Below are 17,500 nucleotides of genomic sequence, written 5' to 3'. Positions count from 1 at the left end.
AGGACGCCAGCGCGCACATAATTTGCAATCGATTTTTTTTGATTGGAATGAACATTATGTAATATTTATTATTTCTGTGATATAACTTATAATATATTATATAATAATATATATTTAAATATAATATATTTATATATATATGATATATATATATATATATATATTTATCTTAATTTAATATATATATATATATATATTTATTTATATTTATATTTCTATATACATACATAGGCACATATATACGCTTTGGAGTTGTGATTCGGTTATTGGATGCGTAACTATGGTTTTAGACCTTTGAAATGATTAAGTTGAAAAAATTGAAAATTGAATTAGTTATTATAGACTTGATTATTTTCTGATTCATAATCATACAACTTAGGGTCAACATTTGTTTGGATGTTCCAAGTAGAGAACTGAATATTCTTTCCCGCACAAATGAAAATATTTGTGCCCAAACTTTGAATTCAGTTGTTCCTCTGATGATGGCAAGAGGGGTTTTGTGTAAATGAAAGCGCACAATGGAACATTCCCTTGGAACAAGAAATCACTCGAACGAAATGTGCTTCTCTGGGACCACAGTCAATATTTGGAGCTCCTTTTCGAGTCTTCGAAACAGGATGCGTCGGACGTTGAGTCAGTGGCATTGCGCATGATCACGTGATAGACACGTTGAAATGTGTATGTCGTCAGTAAAGCTCGATAGTGATCTTGGTGATCATTATAATCGTGTGTCAATGTTCTGATGGCCACAGGTCTTGGATATTTTTTTTTTTTTTCATTTTGTTTTCTTTATTGCCTGTAAGGCTGAGTGATCGCAAAGAACGTTTGACATTATTCAGCACATGAAAATGACTCATTCCCTTAGTATCCCCTACTCCCATCCTATCCTCCCCCGTTCCTTGGGCTTCCTCTGGCACTCCCCGCACCCCCCTTCATACCCGGGTCCCGGGACACTCCTGAGGATATATGAAGGCCGTCACTCCCGTACCGAGCTTCATTCGAGCGGTTGCTGGGCGAAAGGCAACACTGCTTTGTTCCTCTCCCTCCTCCTCCCCCTGAGCGTCACACGTCACGTCACTTCACTCACTTGCAATGAACGTGTCTTTTTAAGGGATATGTATCTCTGTTCTCTCGTTCAATTGAATGACCAGCAGCAGCAGCAGCCTCTCGTCTGTGATATGGATTTTGGAAGGCCACGCTGGAGTAGGCAGTTGAAATCGTCGAGAGAAACCCGCAGCCGCCTCTGAACCAGAAGAAGAAGAAGAAGGAGGAGGAAGTTTCCCGCTTTGCCTTGGAACAGCCTTGCATCAACGTGCCATCCCTTCCTTGACGGAGACCGACCATAACTGACCTGTGATATTTAAATATAGTATATACGTGTATATATATATATTTTTGTTAACGCCAAAGGGGACCGTCGTTCATCCTGTTGTCTAGTCAGATCAAGCTTGTCCAAGGAGCTCATTCTTCATCGAAGGGATTTTATTTTTCGCGTTACAAGTCCGCCGACATGGATACCTTATTGAGTGATATCAGTTGTGCCGTTGGGGGGGATCACGCTCAAGCCTTGCTGTCCACTAACCCCCTCCTCTTTTCCGGGGCTGCATCAGATCCCCAGGCGTCCCTCCTGGAGACGCCCGATCATAGTCTCACCGTGCCCATACTGTTCCTGCAGGGTCTAGTCCTTTTGCTCTACTGGTACAACGGACACAATTCTGTCGATTCTTACGTCATTCGACTCCTGCTCAATCATCATTGATGTACATTCCCATTGGAATTTGCATTTTTGTCTGCTCATACATTCATATCTCATTATCATCTCATATAATGTTAATAATTCCATTTTCTGTGTCAGTTTTAGATTCATTTGGTAAAGAACACGCTTGTGATAAAGTTGAGAGCACCATTGTATTGGAAGTTGTGTGATACAGGATCAGTTTTCAAGTATTTGACTGTGATACAATACAATGGAGTACCAGGGTTCAAAATGGAAAGTGATGATCTTTGTGAACTGTTGAATATACCTCCACGGGGTATGAAAATCAGGAGGCTGCCAAGTGTTGTGTGTGTGTTTAATGTCAGTGTTATTTGCCTCTTGTTATGATGGAGGCCTCTGTTAGGACCGCCACTGGATTATTGCTCATTTTCTTATTTTCTCATGCACAATTTTATGGTAAAACTGTGATATAAGAATGGTGCTCTATGGCATGTTTAGAAGAGAATAAGGACACTAGCAATGGAGAATGGAGGAGGTGATTCCCAAGAAAAACCTTCCACTCCCAAAACTGATAAAGAAGACAGCAAAGGAGACCCACAGCAGGAACCCCAAAACCCAGTATATTCCCGGGAGGTAACGCTTCAGGCACATTTCACCTTTGGCACCCCCTCCATGGCTCCTGTTCAGTATGCTCATGTTACTCCCACATCGACATCATCTTTGAGTGGTCGTCCCTTAATGGCCAGCGGAGCTCCTGTGGAGCAGTGGCGATGGACAGGTGATGGGGCTTCAGCTGGAGCCCAGTGCTCCATAACTTGCGGTCGAGAGGGTCTTACTATGACTTACAATGCCCAACCCCAGCCAACCAACAATATTCGAGGCATTCCCCTCATCCCATGTACGATTTGCGATTACCTGGTAGCAGGACATCCAGAGCATCACATGCCCACCATCACCACCACTACAGCTACCTCCTGTTCAACCTCCCCAGGTACTGGTACTACATTACCCATTACGTGTTTTACCACAACCCCTTCCAGCCCTACCTTCACTCGAAGTCTTATGGATCTCAGCAAGCCTCAAGAACAGTCTCCAGCTCCTCGCAGTTTAACATTTTCTGGAAGTCTTGACAGGGCCACTCAACGGCCAGTACAACAGCGGCCTTATGGGAGACGCTGTAAAAGTACAGCCCATATTATTTTGCAGAACAACGAGATGCAGGTACCCAAGGAGACTCGTCCACATGAGTTCCATTCCACTATAAGAGAAGGGGAAGCTCCGAAGGAACCAGATATTGAACGCCCAGCATCAGAGCCTCGGGGAAGGGCACGACACCGTGGAGGGCCAGAAACTCGCTTTCCAGGTGGGGGCCCATTTGCGCCTGGGGGATGGGAACGGCTTCACCCCGTGACAGAAGAGCAAGAGAGACGCAGCATGTTTGAAGGTGGGGTAGGTGGTGCCCAGGGTTCTCCCTTAACACCCCTTCTTGCACCACCTTGTTGCCCATGTCACCACTGCACAGCTCTGTACTCGTTCATGTCCAGTCTAGCTCATGAACGTACGTGCCATGCCTGTGCGCATCATCACCACCATCACCATCACCATTCTCCATGTTCACCATCTCACGCTCACTCTCAGGTGCCAACAGTTCACCCTTGCAGCCGTGCAGAGGAGGTATGTGGGCCCCCATCAAAATCACCTACGACCCAAACTTTCAATTCTCACAAATGTTATGATGATCAGTCAGGGACTGCCAGACGTCAAGACCAGAGGAGTACTGGTCCCACTTCGGCCTCTACTGCAGGAGGAGGCCCGTCACAACGCTTGGTTCCTCCGGATAGACAGCAGGGGAAAAAACGCTCTCCATCTCCAGGTGCACAGCCACGCAGGCATCGTTCTCCTGCATCCCCCGAGACCTCTCCATCGCCAGAACGTCTGGGACGCCCTGTAGGATCAGAACAACCACAGTCCACTCCGCAGTTGCCCCGTCGAGTACCACGCATGGGCGCTGCTGCTGCTACTGCAGCAGCAGCAGCAGCAGCAGCGGCTGCATCGGCTGCAGGACCTAGCGGTTATTCAGCTACACAGGTACATTATGTGTACATTGTATGTCGCCTTCAAATACAGTGTTTGTTGTCCCAAAGTCACTATATCCCAGTTGTGTTCTCTGTCTTTGGTCTGCGAATGCAGCTGCCCTTTGTGAACCAGGTGATTATTGTTTCAGCAGCTCCAGTCATTTCTTCATTGTCTCATGTACATATGACATTGCATTCACCAGATTAACCATTTATTTTTTTGATATGATCTCATTTATAATTTTGCATTTTTGTTGATATATGTAAATAATAATAAAAGAAAAAGACTGAATATATCCTGTGTATTGTGTGTGATCCCTACCTCCTGCTACACGGCACGCGCTAGTCCCACTGTTAAAGGTAATGACTTGAATTGGTTGGCATAAAGAACATTTTGTAACAAATATTTGATGAATCAAATAATTGAATGGATGGATTCTCAACTCTAGTATAAACTTAAGAACGTACAAGAAGAGTTCATTAAATTGATGAAATTCTCTGGAATAAGTTTGAGATTGCCAAATGTAAATTTGGGGTAAAGGTACTGAAAGTGTAATTTTATATCTTGATATTTAAAAGTACTGAAGATGTGGAAGAAGATATTCAAGGAAAGATTGACAGAATTATTTTGAGTTATAGATATAAAATATTAACTGCAAACTTTACCAAAGATGGGAAGTTTCTTAACTGAAGTGCTTTATTTGCATATACCCATGTAAATTTTGTTGTCTTCAAAATGTATTTTGTGATGTTTTATTTGAAAACTAATTTATTTATATGCAATGACATTTCGAAGGTGGTTTATTTTTTGACCAGGTTTGAAGATATAAAACATACAAATTGTTTTTCCTTCCATTTGTCTTTACTACCAGAAAATGTTTAGTATTTAAGATATAATGGCAAATACAGATTTTACGCGGTCTGAATGGAGGCCATAGAAGCGTAAAAGAATACAAAGAAAGGAAAAGGGTGTGAATGTTAACGAAGACCACAAAGGAGACCTTGAGGAAGACGCCGGGCGCTTTTTCCTTGTTCTTACTATAAGCCACATGTACGTGCATATGCAAAGAGAATATTCCCCTCATTTTTTTTTCTTCTAAAAGTTAAGCGTTTTATAGCTTCTTAAAGTCATTGGTTTAGTGTCAGTCGTCATGTCTAAAATCTTGTAGTCATTTCCTTAGGGTCTAATGTATACAATGAAGCTAATGAGTTTATACCACGTTCGAAGTACATATATTATTAGTATGCATGTTAAAAGAAATATGGTGGTCGGTTAGTTAAGGAGATCATTTATGTTCGATTATTGCTGTTGAGTGAATATGCCAGTTTTTGGTACAGCTTCCATGCACAGAGAGAGAGAGAGAGAGGAGAGAGAGAGAGAGAATTTTATATTTTGCTGTGCATCCTCTCTGTGCTAACACCCAGTGACTGAATAAATAAAATAAAATGAAAATCAATTTTAAACTTTTATCCTCTATCTTACATATCTTATTGTGGGAAATAATTTATTTGATTAGTTTTGGTTTTATAGGAGATGAAATCGGTAGTGTACATTAACTCCTAAGATGCGAAGAACTGAAAATGAACGAAGAAGGATTGTGGATACGGTGGGTGACCCGTCTTTCGCAAGTTCCGGGATACTGTTGCTGTTGCTAACATCGGAGATCCTCTTCCTCCTCCTACCTCTCTCTCTCTCTCTCTCTCTCTCTCTCTCTCTCTCTCTCTGACAAACGCACCCAATGGAAATTCCTAGTCTAATTCGCTTCACTTTAGTCAGTCTGTCTAGAGTATGCTGTCTCAAGAATTACCAGTTTTAGAGAATCTCTCTCTCTCTCTCTCTCTCTCTCTCTCTCTCTCTCTCTCTCTCTCTCTCTCTCTCTCTCTCTCAAGTACGCTAATGGTCAACTTACTCGTTTTCCTTTCGCGTGGGATGTTAAGGAATTCCCCGGCCTGTTCTGTGCCCCCTTTGTATTTGGTGTTTTGTTTGTCTCTCTGTCTGTACATCCTGTTTCTCTTAGCTATACCCATTTTAGAGAAACTGATGGTGGCACTCTTAATTGTTTTTCGTTTTTGCTGTTATATAGTGTCTTAGGATTTTGTTGACACGTACTTTGTATTTATTTATGTGTGTGTGTGTGTAGACAATGGTAAGCCGCAAATATCTTTTGATATGGAATTCCCTGTCTCGTAAGTCAATAAACGATGTTTGTCACAACATTTGTGAATGCGAAAAAAGCATTATATATATATATATATATATATATATAGATATTATATATACATACATATATATATATATATATCTATATATATATATATATATATATTATATATATATATATATATTATATATAATACACACACACACACATATATATTATATATATATATATATATATATATATATATATATATTATATTATTAACACATACACACACACATGCATGCAATTACACATACGTACATACACATACATATATAAGATTAGCAAGGAAACTTCAGTGTTGTATTTAGCGATTTTTATGCTACATCTTTTCATTTATCCTTTCTTGTTCTCTTTGGCCTGGACAAGAGATGTCTGTTGGTTTGCCTATCCTATCGGCATTTTGACCTTACATAAATCTGGTGGCCCCAATCATTTTTTTAACCTTTCGACACTCTATCTCTCTCCGGTTGTCCTTGTTAGGGACCTCTCTCTCTCTCTCTCTCCACTCTCTCTGCTCTCTCTCTCCTCTTCTCTCTCTCCTGTTGTCCCTTGCTAGACTCCCTGTACCCTCAGATGATGGGCGAAGTTCTAGCCCAAGATAACAGTATTTTGAGGTATTCCGTAAGTTGTTTACCTTGAATGATATAGTAGAGAATCATAGGTTCTTCGTAGAACGCTGGTGCTGTGTTTTTTTAATGAAGTAAGGTTGAGCCTTTTCAGTGAGCTAGTAGTATAAGGATAAAATCAGTATACAGGGGCATTGCTTTTGATGGTCATGATTACCTAATACGCACGCACACACATATACAGGTGGGTTAGAGAGTTTTTTTTATTTTTTTATTTTTTTTAGCTGCTTAATCCTGTAGCGTTTGGTAGTCTGGAATCTATTTCTCCTATTAGAAAAATTTATTGTGCATTAAATCAATCATTTTTGTGGATGCAGCTCACATTATATTAAGGTGCGATATTTGAATGTGCGTAAAGTTGAGGAGAGGTAGAGTTGCAAGCTAATCTTAAAATTCCTGTTCTTGCTAACCTTTCGGATCTGATTGTTACCCAGAAGATTCTTAATGTTTGATGCAGCGTTGTTGTAGATCTTAATTTATTAGATGAGGTTGTTAGCCCCACACGCTCACCTCTGCTCAGGTGTCATGGGAGCTGGAATTTGTGTGTCAACACCAACTGGCATTCCTTGGTGGTCACCCCCCTTTTTTTTAAAGCATAAACATAAGCATGGAGCACACCAACTAAGTCGTCTCTCTTATGGCACTGAGAACTTACAATCCGGTTCCAGGAAGTAGCTTTCAAATATTCTGGAAAATGTTTATGGTAAGAAAAATATGCATTCTATAATATTTTAACGAGGTCTTAAAAGGGAAAATATATATATTTTTTATTCTGTCTTCGTTATTACCCTTCTTCGTGGCATTAATTAAGGGTTGCGAAGACGTGTCTCCAGAGCACAGCAGCACGTGTGAGCTGCAGACGAATCTCACCTGGAAAGTGAGGAGCAGCTTCTGTGAGTGGTATCATTTTCCAGTTCGGATTTTTCAGCGCCGACCAAAGAAGCTCATCCAGAAATATGTTAAGAAATCGAGGAGTCAAGAGGTTCTTTGTCTCATTAGTATTATTGTTAGTCAAAGCTACAACTCTGGCTGGAAAAGCAGGATATGACGAGCCCAAGGGCTCCTAATTAAGGACCGCTGGGTGAAAGAGAAGAGAGATGAAACGAGACTCGTTCGAGCCTGCCCGGTACCAGTCCACGTGTACTTGCTTTGCACTTAGAAGTGCCGGCGATTCAAATACTTGACTAGGAAGATCTTTGTTGATTTTACACAGCTAGAGCAAAATATTTTATATATTAAATATATGATATATATATATATATATACACACACACACACACATATATATATATATATATATATACACACACACACACACACACACACATATATATATATAATATATATATATATATATAGAGAGAGAGAGAGAGAGAGAGAGAGAGAGAGCGAGAATCTATGCATACAAAGTTGGGTAAACTTAGGTCCTTCTATGGAAGCTGAAAAATATGATCGATTTATTATGATACGTTAACATATTCCATACCGACGCCTTTGAGAAAGCAATGAACTTCCAAGGCAGGCCTTCATAGGTGTGAAAGGAGACTAAAGGATGTAAGGAGAGAAGCAGATTAAGTACTGACGAACAAATCGTCAAAAGACGAAAGATCCGAAGAGCGCGCAATGGAAACACGATCGAAACCCACCACTGAAGAGTGAGGTCATTCATTATGCACAGAAGTCATTGGGCGCGAGAGAGCGGAAAGCCACAAATGTTTTCTGAAGCCAGTTAGACTTCTGGCAATTTCCTGACAGCTGTGCATCCCGAAAACCTCCCGACTAAGAGGTTGATGGATAAAATGACGGATTTGTCACACCGGAGGATCTGAGTAACATCCTAAATGACTAATGGAAACACAAATCTCTTATCAGAGGAGTTATGAGTCGACTAAACAAAGAAGTTGCACAACTATTTTTTAAAGAATTATCCAGGCAACAAGGAGATTTTTAACATTCATAAGGTGTAGCTCAACCTTCCACTTTGAACGAGTCAGACGAACATAAAAGCGGTATGACACTGTTCATTGAAATAAGTCGACGAATCGCTAAACGTCCCAGCGCAACACCAATCCAAATGATAGGTCGGTTAAACGAAAGTAGCACAACACCGTTCTAAGCGACAGCTCCATTAGATGTAAGCTGAATGCACCAACAGCAGGAGTTGAGGGAGGTCGTGGTCAGATATTGACACCTAGAGTAAGACTATTGAGGATTTAAATCACGTTTTTGATAACGAGGATTTGAAATGATATTCTCACCGACAAGTCAATCGAGAATGAAGGCCAGTAGTGACTTGAAATGTTAACTAGTGAATCAACACCAGCATGAAATATTTTGAAATAGAGATCCGCTAAACAGAGAAACGTTGTAGCACTGTAGCGTAGGCAGCCATTTCCGGTTGAATGCTTAGAGACAAGAGGCGACAGAGCGAGATTTCGTTATTTCGCCGTTATTGGTTTCTTTTCAGTTACCGTTTTTCTTACGAGTCATTTCTGTTCTCTTGGTTTTCTATTTACTCTGTTTTCTGTTTAACAGTTACTTTATTACAGACTTTTTTTCTTACTTTTCATATCCTTTCTCATTTTATTCTTTTTCTGAATGGCTTTTCACTTTCTCCTTCGCTTCTTCCTCGTTTGTGCTCATTGGTATTTAATGCTTACATGTTCATATAAAACCCATTTCAAAATGTTTACTTTTCCTATCCCAATACATATTTTACAAAATATCAAGTTTTTCTATTCTCTCGGTTTGGTTTTCATTTGTTCCCCCTTTCTTCTTATCCTGTATTCCTTCACGGCAAGTGCAAGGAGAGAGCCTTGTGAATCCCTTTGCATACACAGTGTATTCAGTGCGACTTCGTGGTCCAAAAATCAATCTTTCTTCTCTTTCTTTCTTTAAATCTTCAGCTGAACACCCTTATGGGAGAGGCAACAGACTATAACCCCAAAAGGCCTCCAAAGGGAAGCCTGCCTGCACAGGGAGAGAGACAAGTTATAAGAGAAGCTGGTACGTGATCAGAGAGGGAATGATAAATAGCAATGGTCCAAGATTACGACCTTGAGGGACACCTAAAAGCCGCTATACTGGTCAAAAACACAGACCATTTTATAAACATTTTATCTGTAATATTTATAAAAGATACACAGATTCCCAGTAATCTTAGCTTGTAGATAAGTACTTCATGATTCACACAGTCAAAGACTGCACTAAAATCTCTAATCTAAACCGACCGTGCATGCTCGTGCACCCTCATCGAGAACACACTGCAAGATGGTAGATATTGACAAGAATCCATCGCAAGTACCAGGGCTCTTAAAAACCCAACCTGTAATGCTAGGAACAGGTTATTATAGTCCAACTATCCTTCTGAAAATGATAAACTTAAGACCAAGAAATTGAGTTTTTAAGATTGGGGAGAAGCCGTTAGGGTTTATGCTACCGTAACTGTCAAGCCCTAGTTGCAAAGCATTGACGTTTCTAGCTCGAAGGCCATTGAACACATCTTAGGCTCTGGAAAGCATGACTGAGGCAACACAATCGACTCTCCACACTATTTACTCACAAAGATTTGAATCAAAAGTTCCACCTTCTGTTTATTTTTACTTTTTTCTCCTCCCTAGAGCACCTGGCATTCATGCCTCGAATAACTTATAACTATCAGTTGTATTTACAAACACAAGGTATTGAAGTTGCTGAATCAATGTTTTACATATTTATTTTATACAATATTCAAATGTGGACTTGTGAAAACGATGGTAGGGAAAAGTGAAGTATTCTTTCTGGGTGTAGGATGTTGGCATTAGACGCCTCCTTTCCACACACCTTCCCTTCCCTACTTGGAATCTTTTATCACAAATGTATAACCGAATAAGAATAGTCTGGACGAACTCATAAATACGTCCGCATAATCATGGCTCCGTCTGACTTCCATCTGTAGCACTTGTTCGTGTAGATGCTCTCTCTCTCTCTCTCTCTCTCTCTCTCTCTCTCTCTCTCTCTCTCTCTCTCGTGGATGAGGTTAGAAGAAAGCTAGACAAAATCATTAGGACACTGAATGAACAGTAAAATCTGCTCCTAGAGATAGTCGGCACACGATGTCTCCTCGGATGGACTAACAAATCTTTGAGTCATCCTAATTCATGTAACTATCTCTTTCTCTCTCTCATTGAGCTGATAACTGGATTTTTAATGGCTATCCCGGAGCTCACTCTCTCTTGTTCCATCCAAGCATTTTGCATAGCATATGAAGGCGAACTGTCACTTTTGACGTCATCTTGTCATTGAAATGACAGTACCTCTTGAGATCATCTGTAGTATGCTGTGAAACCTGTTCCAGGCACTGAAAACATAATATGGAGAAAATATCGTGCGATTCAAATTGAATAAGACATTAGAAGACAGATATGAAAGGGATTGCATTTTGTTATTTCTCCAAAGCCACCACTCTTAATGGAAATAATTTTGACTTACAAAGTACGTGCATCTATAATTACAAATGTGTTTTTATTTATATGCGCAATATAATCTCGACAAACATTCTTGGTCTTTAGTATGATCATTTAATTACATACAAGCAAATCTTCATTGATGTGAAGAAACTTAGCTGAAGGTTGATTTGATTTTCTAAAGGTCGATTTTGCTCGAAACAAAAGCCTGAAAGCCCGGACGCATGCCTTTTGAAATGCTTGCGGAAGCCCCCTTTTGGCCCTATGCCATTTGGTCTTCTTCCTTTTCACGAAGGTGGTCGCCTCGGTCGCTCGCTTCCTGGTTCTCTGGGGGAAGGGGGTGGGGGTGGAAGTGGCTGTGCCCATCTGCATATTTTGAGAAGCCCTTCACTAGTGAGAAGTTACTCGTGGCCTCAGTCCTCATTGTTATTGTTGTTATCGTTGATTGTATTTTCTTATTTTCCCGGTGTGACTCGCTGCTTCATTCACTGGCCCACATGTATCAAGTATGCATTACTTAAGGCTCTTTGCAACATGCCTTAGGCCCCCTAGATGCAACCCCTTTAGTTCTTTTTACTGCACCTCCTTTCATACTCTCTTTCTTCCATCTTACTTTCCACACACTCCTAACAGTTGCTTCATAGTGCTTCAACCCTTTTACTGTCAGTTGCCATTTCAGCGCTGAATGGCCTCATAGGTCCCAGTGCTTGGCCTTTGGCCTAAATTCCATATTCAATTCAATTAAATTCAGTTCAGTAAAAAAAGAATCCTAAAATACTGTGAATACCAAAAAGACATTATTTTGCTCTTCAAAATGTAAAATAGATTTGATAAGGAAAGTGTAGTCTTTAAGTTTGTTTATGTACATATTTAATTTTGCTTTGCAAAACTCAATGAACCAGGATCAATGTAGAGTGTAGGATTGTCGTGTATGAGAATTCCTGAAAAATTGCAGTAAATTTTAAAATAAAAGCACATGCAGGAATTTCTGTGTATGTTTCGTCTGATCTTATGACTTGGAAAAACTATAGTTGGGTTAATATTAAAGATATAGTGAGAAACGAAGGTGAGCTTTGTGTTCATATTCTTTTCGTCCAGGTCTGATGTTACATCAATCCCCCATTAGGAAAAAACGACTGAGTTCAGTTACTGATGTATACATCTGTATACGAGTTCTTTATGCCATCCATCCTAGACGAAAATTTCCAAAATCATAACCACATTTCGTTTTTTTGTTGTTGTCCCATGAGGTGAAAGTCTTGCCTGTTCTCCGTAATTCCTATTTTTTAAGGTTTACAGTTAAGGTTTTGAAATAACTTTTGAAACATTTTGAGCATAATACCTAGCTTTGCTTAAATGCGATGGCTTTCCTCCCTTTTTGCAATTGGCTTATGTTATATTGATGCAAGTTCAATGGAAAGTCATTCTGATTTTGCCATTCATCAGTTGAAGTATTTACTAAGTCGATATGTCCTTAAAGTAATTTGAGAAGTTTATGGTAATGGAAATGTTCTATATAAATTTGTATATGAGGGTAGCGAGTGCCTGTATAGGCAGGAGTGTAGTGTGATCATGGGTTCGCAGGGTGAAGGTGGTCCATCCCTTGGCACCCGAGAACGTGGTTCCCGCACAACTAGGCCTCGACCTCGTCCTCGCACCATACACATCGACGTCTACTGCAGTTCCTCATCTGAGATTGAATCGTCACCACCATCTTCACCTGTCTCTGAAGATAGTTTGGAATCAGGGCCAAGAAGGCCCCATGCTGTTGTTGCTTTGGGATCAAAACAACGTAGAAAAACAGAAATGAACTTGGGCAGAAGTCATTACCGACCACTCGAAGAGAAAGCTTCCAGTTTTGTATATTCGCGTGGTCGAAGCCGCCGAACTCACAGTGGTGGAAGGTCTGCTTTTATCACTGATGATGTGTTACCTCTGTGTGCATCACCACCACCACAGCAGATGATGACAGACAAGGAAACTGGTAGTAATCAAGAGTCTGCCAGGATGGAAAAAATGTCACATGTCTCGGAAACAGAACCAATTGCAATTAAGTCTCCAATACCTATGCCTGCTCCCGCAGAGCAACAACAACGACCAACAACACTCAGGGTTCCTACTCCACCTCTTCCACAAACCTCAGAGAATTCTGGTGTTATACCACATAGCAGACATTCTAGTTTGTCCTACCTCAGCAGTCCAATAGAAGTAGTTGATCCATGGGAAGGTGAGCCTGAGTTGCCTTCATCTGCCCTATCATGGCGAGGCAGTGAATTTGAAACTTCTACTCCTCGTTTGACAAGTGAGATGGATTTGCCATCACCTAGACCTACATCTGAGTTATCACTCTCTTCTCTCCATGAAGCATTTTATGAGGCTGAGCCTGAGTTGGCAGAAGTACAAAGTAATCTTGGATTACATGACTCTCCTAAGCAGTGGCGCTCACCGCAGCTGGAGAGACAGAAATACATCCAAAAAGGTCAAGAACAGAGGTACAGGGAAGCATTAAAGAGGCGTGCTCAGAAGGAAAATGAACGGTCTCACACTGTAACTCCAACTAATGTAGCAGAACTTGCAAAGTTACCTGCATTTAAGGATTTTTCTAAAGAGGATCTAAAGGTTATTTCAAAATCTCTAGAGAGACGAGAATCTCAACGATCTGCAGAAAGGCGTAGCCCTCTTGGAGTTGCAGAAGGAGGTGGCCAGCCAGTTGAAAGAAGAGAATCAAACCGCTTATTGGAGTGGATGCAGCAGTACAAAGCCCAAGAAAGAAAGCAGTCAGTAATGTCCCAAGACATGAAAGATTCAGAATCACTAGGATATGCAGAATCAGGCAAATCCTTAGACCGAACTGATTCTTTCACAAGTTTTGAGAGCAGAGAGTCTTATGGGACTGTTGAAAGAAGAAAGCCAAGTAGTGGGTTGAATGGAGAGATAGAATGTAAAGAAAAGTCTGTGAAAGAACCAAAAGAGTCAAAGACATCCATGGAACTGAAAGATCTTATAAGTTTTATAGAACGAAGAGAATCTGCAAGATCTCTAGAAAGGAAGGACTCCAGCCGATCCACTGAGATGGGCATCGGTAGTCAGAGGGAATACAGTGAATCTGCTGCAGGCTTGGAAAGAAGAGAATCTCTAAGAGCTCTTGAGAGAAGAGAGTATAGAGCTCTAGAAAGGAGAGATTCAAGTAAAAGCACAAAAGATTATTCACAGGGCATCCCAAGAAGAGAATTATGGAAATCAGATGACCATAGAGGAACTTCACAATTAATAGAGGTAAAAGACCGTGGTATTTACATTGAAAGAAAAGATTCTAGAAAGAACCTTGAGCGTTCTGTATCTGATCGTCGAGCTGAGCCAAGGCAAACTCCTTATGTTGATAGATCTGAGTCTTACTCTGCTTCAGATCGTAGATACCAGCCAGAGAGGCATGAGCCATACACTCTTCTTGAAAGACAAGGATCTAAAGCAAGTTCTCATGGATCTTTAGAAAGGAAGCGTTCAACTAGTTTTCTGGAAGAGCTGTTGGACAGAGAAGAATCTTCAAGATCAGGCTCGGTGGAATGGCAAGATGTTATATCTACCGTCAGGCGACGTTTATCAGCTTGTGCTCGTCAGAGCCCAAAGAAAGAAGCCGTTAAGCCTTTTGAAACTGAAACGGCTTTTGAAAGTCAGATGTCAGGGCGAACATCAGCACCGTTGTTTCCACATAGTGCTCGATCTCCCTTACCTCAAGTTTCAAGGGGGGATCACTTCCAAGATGATCATGAACCACCCACTACCACTGTTGGTGGAAGATTGATAAACATTGGTCTCTTTCGTCATTTGCCAAGATTCCCATTCAGTCAGACTGTCCCAGTTCCTGCATCTCGAATTATGGAAGTTAGGACTGCATTCAGACCAGAACAGCGAAAGTTTGTACGACCACAGTTGTTTGGAGAGATGACCCTTTCATATCCAAAAAGAAGGGGAATCCACTTTGGTCCCCCAAGGAATCCTCAGTGCTCCTGTGAAAACTGTTGCAGTTGGGCTGAGCTGTCCTCAGGCACCCCACATTTTGGTAGCCACTTACGAGCTTGGTCCATGACTGATCTTGGGACAGATGCTAGAGATGAGAGCATAATGGTGGTCCCACAGCCGAGCTCCTATCCTGGCACCTCTTTAACCCGTAACAGCAGCAATGTCAGCGACAGCGCAACCCTCCCCCATGTAGGTAAGCCATGTACACTAGACACCAACTCCCACCTTACCCCATCTCATCCATCCCCCGAACCCTCTCCAGTGGTCTCCATGCCCATTTCTTCAGGCCTTGCCACCTGTTTCCTTAGGACTTGCCCCTGCCTATCTGCCCTCGCTCGCTACCCATCATTGGATCATGTTTCATTTACCACTTGGCTCCACATCCAACAAACATGACACCACATAGTTGCAAAATCAGAATGGAAGGTTTAAACCTTCGTTTATTTTAATTATAACTACCAGCTTTTGTTTATTTTTTATACTTCTTGCTAACATACTGTTATTGTTGAGTGAAGGTTTATTTATATGAGCAGTGTTCAGTGTGAAAGTGTGTTATTTAGCGTGAGTCTTACTAAATCATGCTTTCTTAACTGTATTATATAGTAATTGTCTTCAGACTTATTCGTGTAACTTGGCAACAATTTTTATTTATTAATTAAGGCTTTGTTATTGCTGTTTTAACATGTTGCTACTCATTAATGCCAGATTTTATTTTTATAACCATAAGAAAAGGAAGAAAGATATCTAATGCTGTTATTTGCACCCTTTCTTTCGTTCCGACAGGCTCAGCAGAGGTTGGAGGAGAGCAGCCATAAACTGGATCTCATCCGACTTTCTTTAGAGCGGCTACGGGGAGATCTACCGCAGGGTTCCTTAATGGCCGGGGAGGTGAGCATGACTTTTGGCGGGACCTTCCTGTAGCGCTGTTTATGTCGACATTGTTGTGTTGGCTTTGCAGTGTCATTTTGTAGATTTTTGTATGTGCGTGTGTATGTTGAGGTTTTTTGTGGACGTGGGGTATTGACAGTTGAATGTATTTTGTTTGAAGCATTATCTGCCCTATCTGTCCTTTAATTTGTGCCAGTAGATTTCATTTGTTTCTTGTTTAAGTTTAGTTTTCGTTTCGTGGTAATTCCATTCAGTTTGTCCTTAGTTTAATAATGAATAAGCAAAAAGATTTTGTCGTTTCTGTAAATATGTGAAATCTTCTGTGATACCGCTTGTGAACTGCACCATATTATACAAGTGAAGGATTACTGTCTGATGTTTTAATCCATGGTCATAATATCAAGAGTTCAAAGGTTAGTGTTGATTTATGACCAGAATGTCAAGAGGACAAAGGTTATGAGTCAGGGACTCGTGCTTAGGGTCTCTTGTGTACAACGTGACGTCATACGCAAATAATGTTTGTGACTTCATTTCCTCTGAAGAAATAAGTTACTATGCCTTGTCAAAAAGCAGTTCTTATTTTTCTTTGTTCTCATTGATTTTTGTTCGTTTGTTTGCGTTTGTGGATGTGCAGGTTTGAAGTGATGGATTTTATTTTTGTACTCGGCGGCATTCGAATGATTTTGGAAGGTTTTGTGATTTCTATTTTGCTTTTAAGTTCTTTCAGCTTAATTGTATTTTAATTATTCGCTCTTGTCCATGTTTTTGCTGGTAATTTCAAGGTCGCGATTTTCGTTTTTGGTTTATTTTCTGAATTGACATTTAATGATTATTTTTAATTGACTTAATAATGAAATAGGAAAAAAATGCTGCCTTTACGATTTCATATTTTCATCACAATAATAATAGGCGTATGAATTTAAGTAAATGAAAAAAATTAGATATATATGCCATAAAACCATTAAGGTAATTTTAAGTTATGTATAGTATACGTAGAAGCAGACGTCTGAATAATTTCCACTTATATAATATATATATATATATATATATATATATATATATATATATATATATATATATACTATACATACATACATACATACATACATACATACATACATACATATATATACACGGTTAATATTACAGACACAATCTTTCCATATATTTAGAACATAATCGGTATCTCCATAATTTTGATGTGTTCAGTGGATATTGGACTGTTAGGCTCTTGCGCATAAACGCACGGGGAATAAATACCATACGATAGGGCATCGTTCAGTAGATAGAAACTCATTCAGATTGCAAGCATCCGTTCTCTAGATCTATTCGTTGTTCATTGCATCTCAGGTTTCCTTATTGTGTGATATGAAAGAATTATTTTCCGTGTTATCAATGAGAGGTTTGTCATGTGGTACATTGGCGATGATTTCGAATACTGAGGAAAGTGCATCTAGTTCGCCCGACAGTCATTTTGGTTATGTTGGTTTTCAAGTTCTTAGCTGCAAAGTAGCTAATTTAT

At 40.2% G+C, this 17,500-nt stretch overlaps 1 protein-coding gene across 13 annotated transcripts in view; it reads left to right on the top strand.

Moving 5' to 3' along the window:
- Window positions 1-17,500, top strand: part of LOC135195049 (serine/threonine-protein kinase N-like) — a 665,525-nt gene that overhangs the window by 372,843 nt on the left and 275,182 nt on the right. For 7 of the 13 annotated variants that reach the window (XM_064221389.1, XM_064221391.1, XM_064221388.1 and 4 more), the window contains one exon: window positions 15,874-15,978. In XM_064221389.1, coding sequence (XP_064077459.1) covers window positions 15,874-15,978 — 105 coding nt within the window. Of the gene's footprint in view, window positions 1-985; window positions 3,806-12,654; window positions 15,280-15,873; window positions 15,979-17,500 lie in introns of those variants that run through there. The other 6 variants (XM_064221386.1, XM_064221385.1, XM_064221382.1 and 3 more) reach the window with 4 other exon arrangements.

Source organism: Macrobrachium nipponense, chromosome 15 (assembly GCF_015104395.2).
Source record: "Macrobrachium nipponense isolate FS-2020 chromosome 15, ASM1510439v2, whole genome shotgun sequence".
NCBI classification, from domain to species: domain Eukaryota; kingdom Metazoa; phylum Arthropoda; class Malacostraca; order Decapoda; family Palaemonidae; genus Macrobrachium; species Macrobrachium nipponense.
Note: the sequence above shows the minus strand (reverse complement) of the source record. Positions and strands in the feature narration are given on the sequence as shown.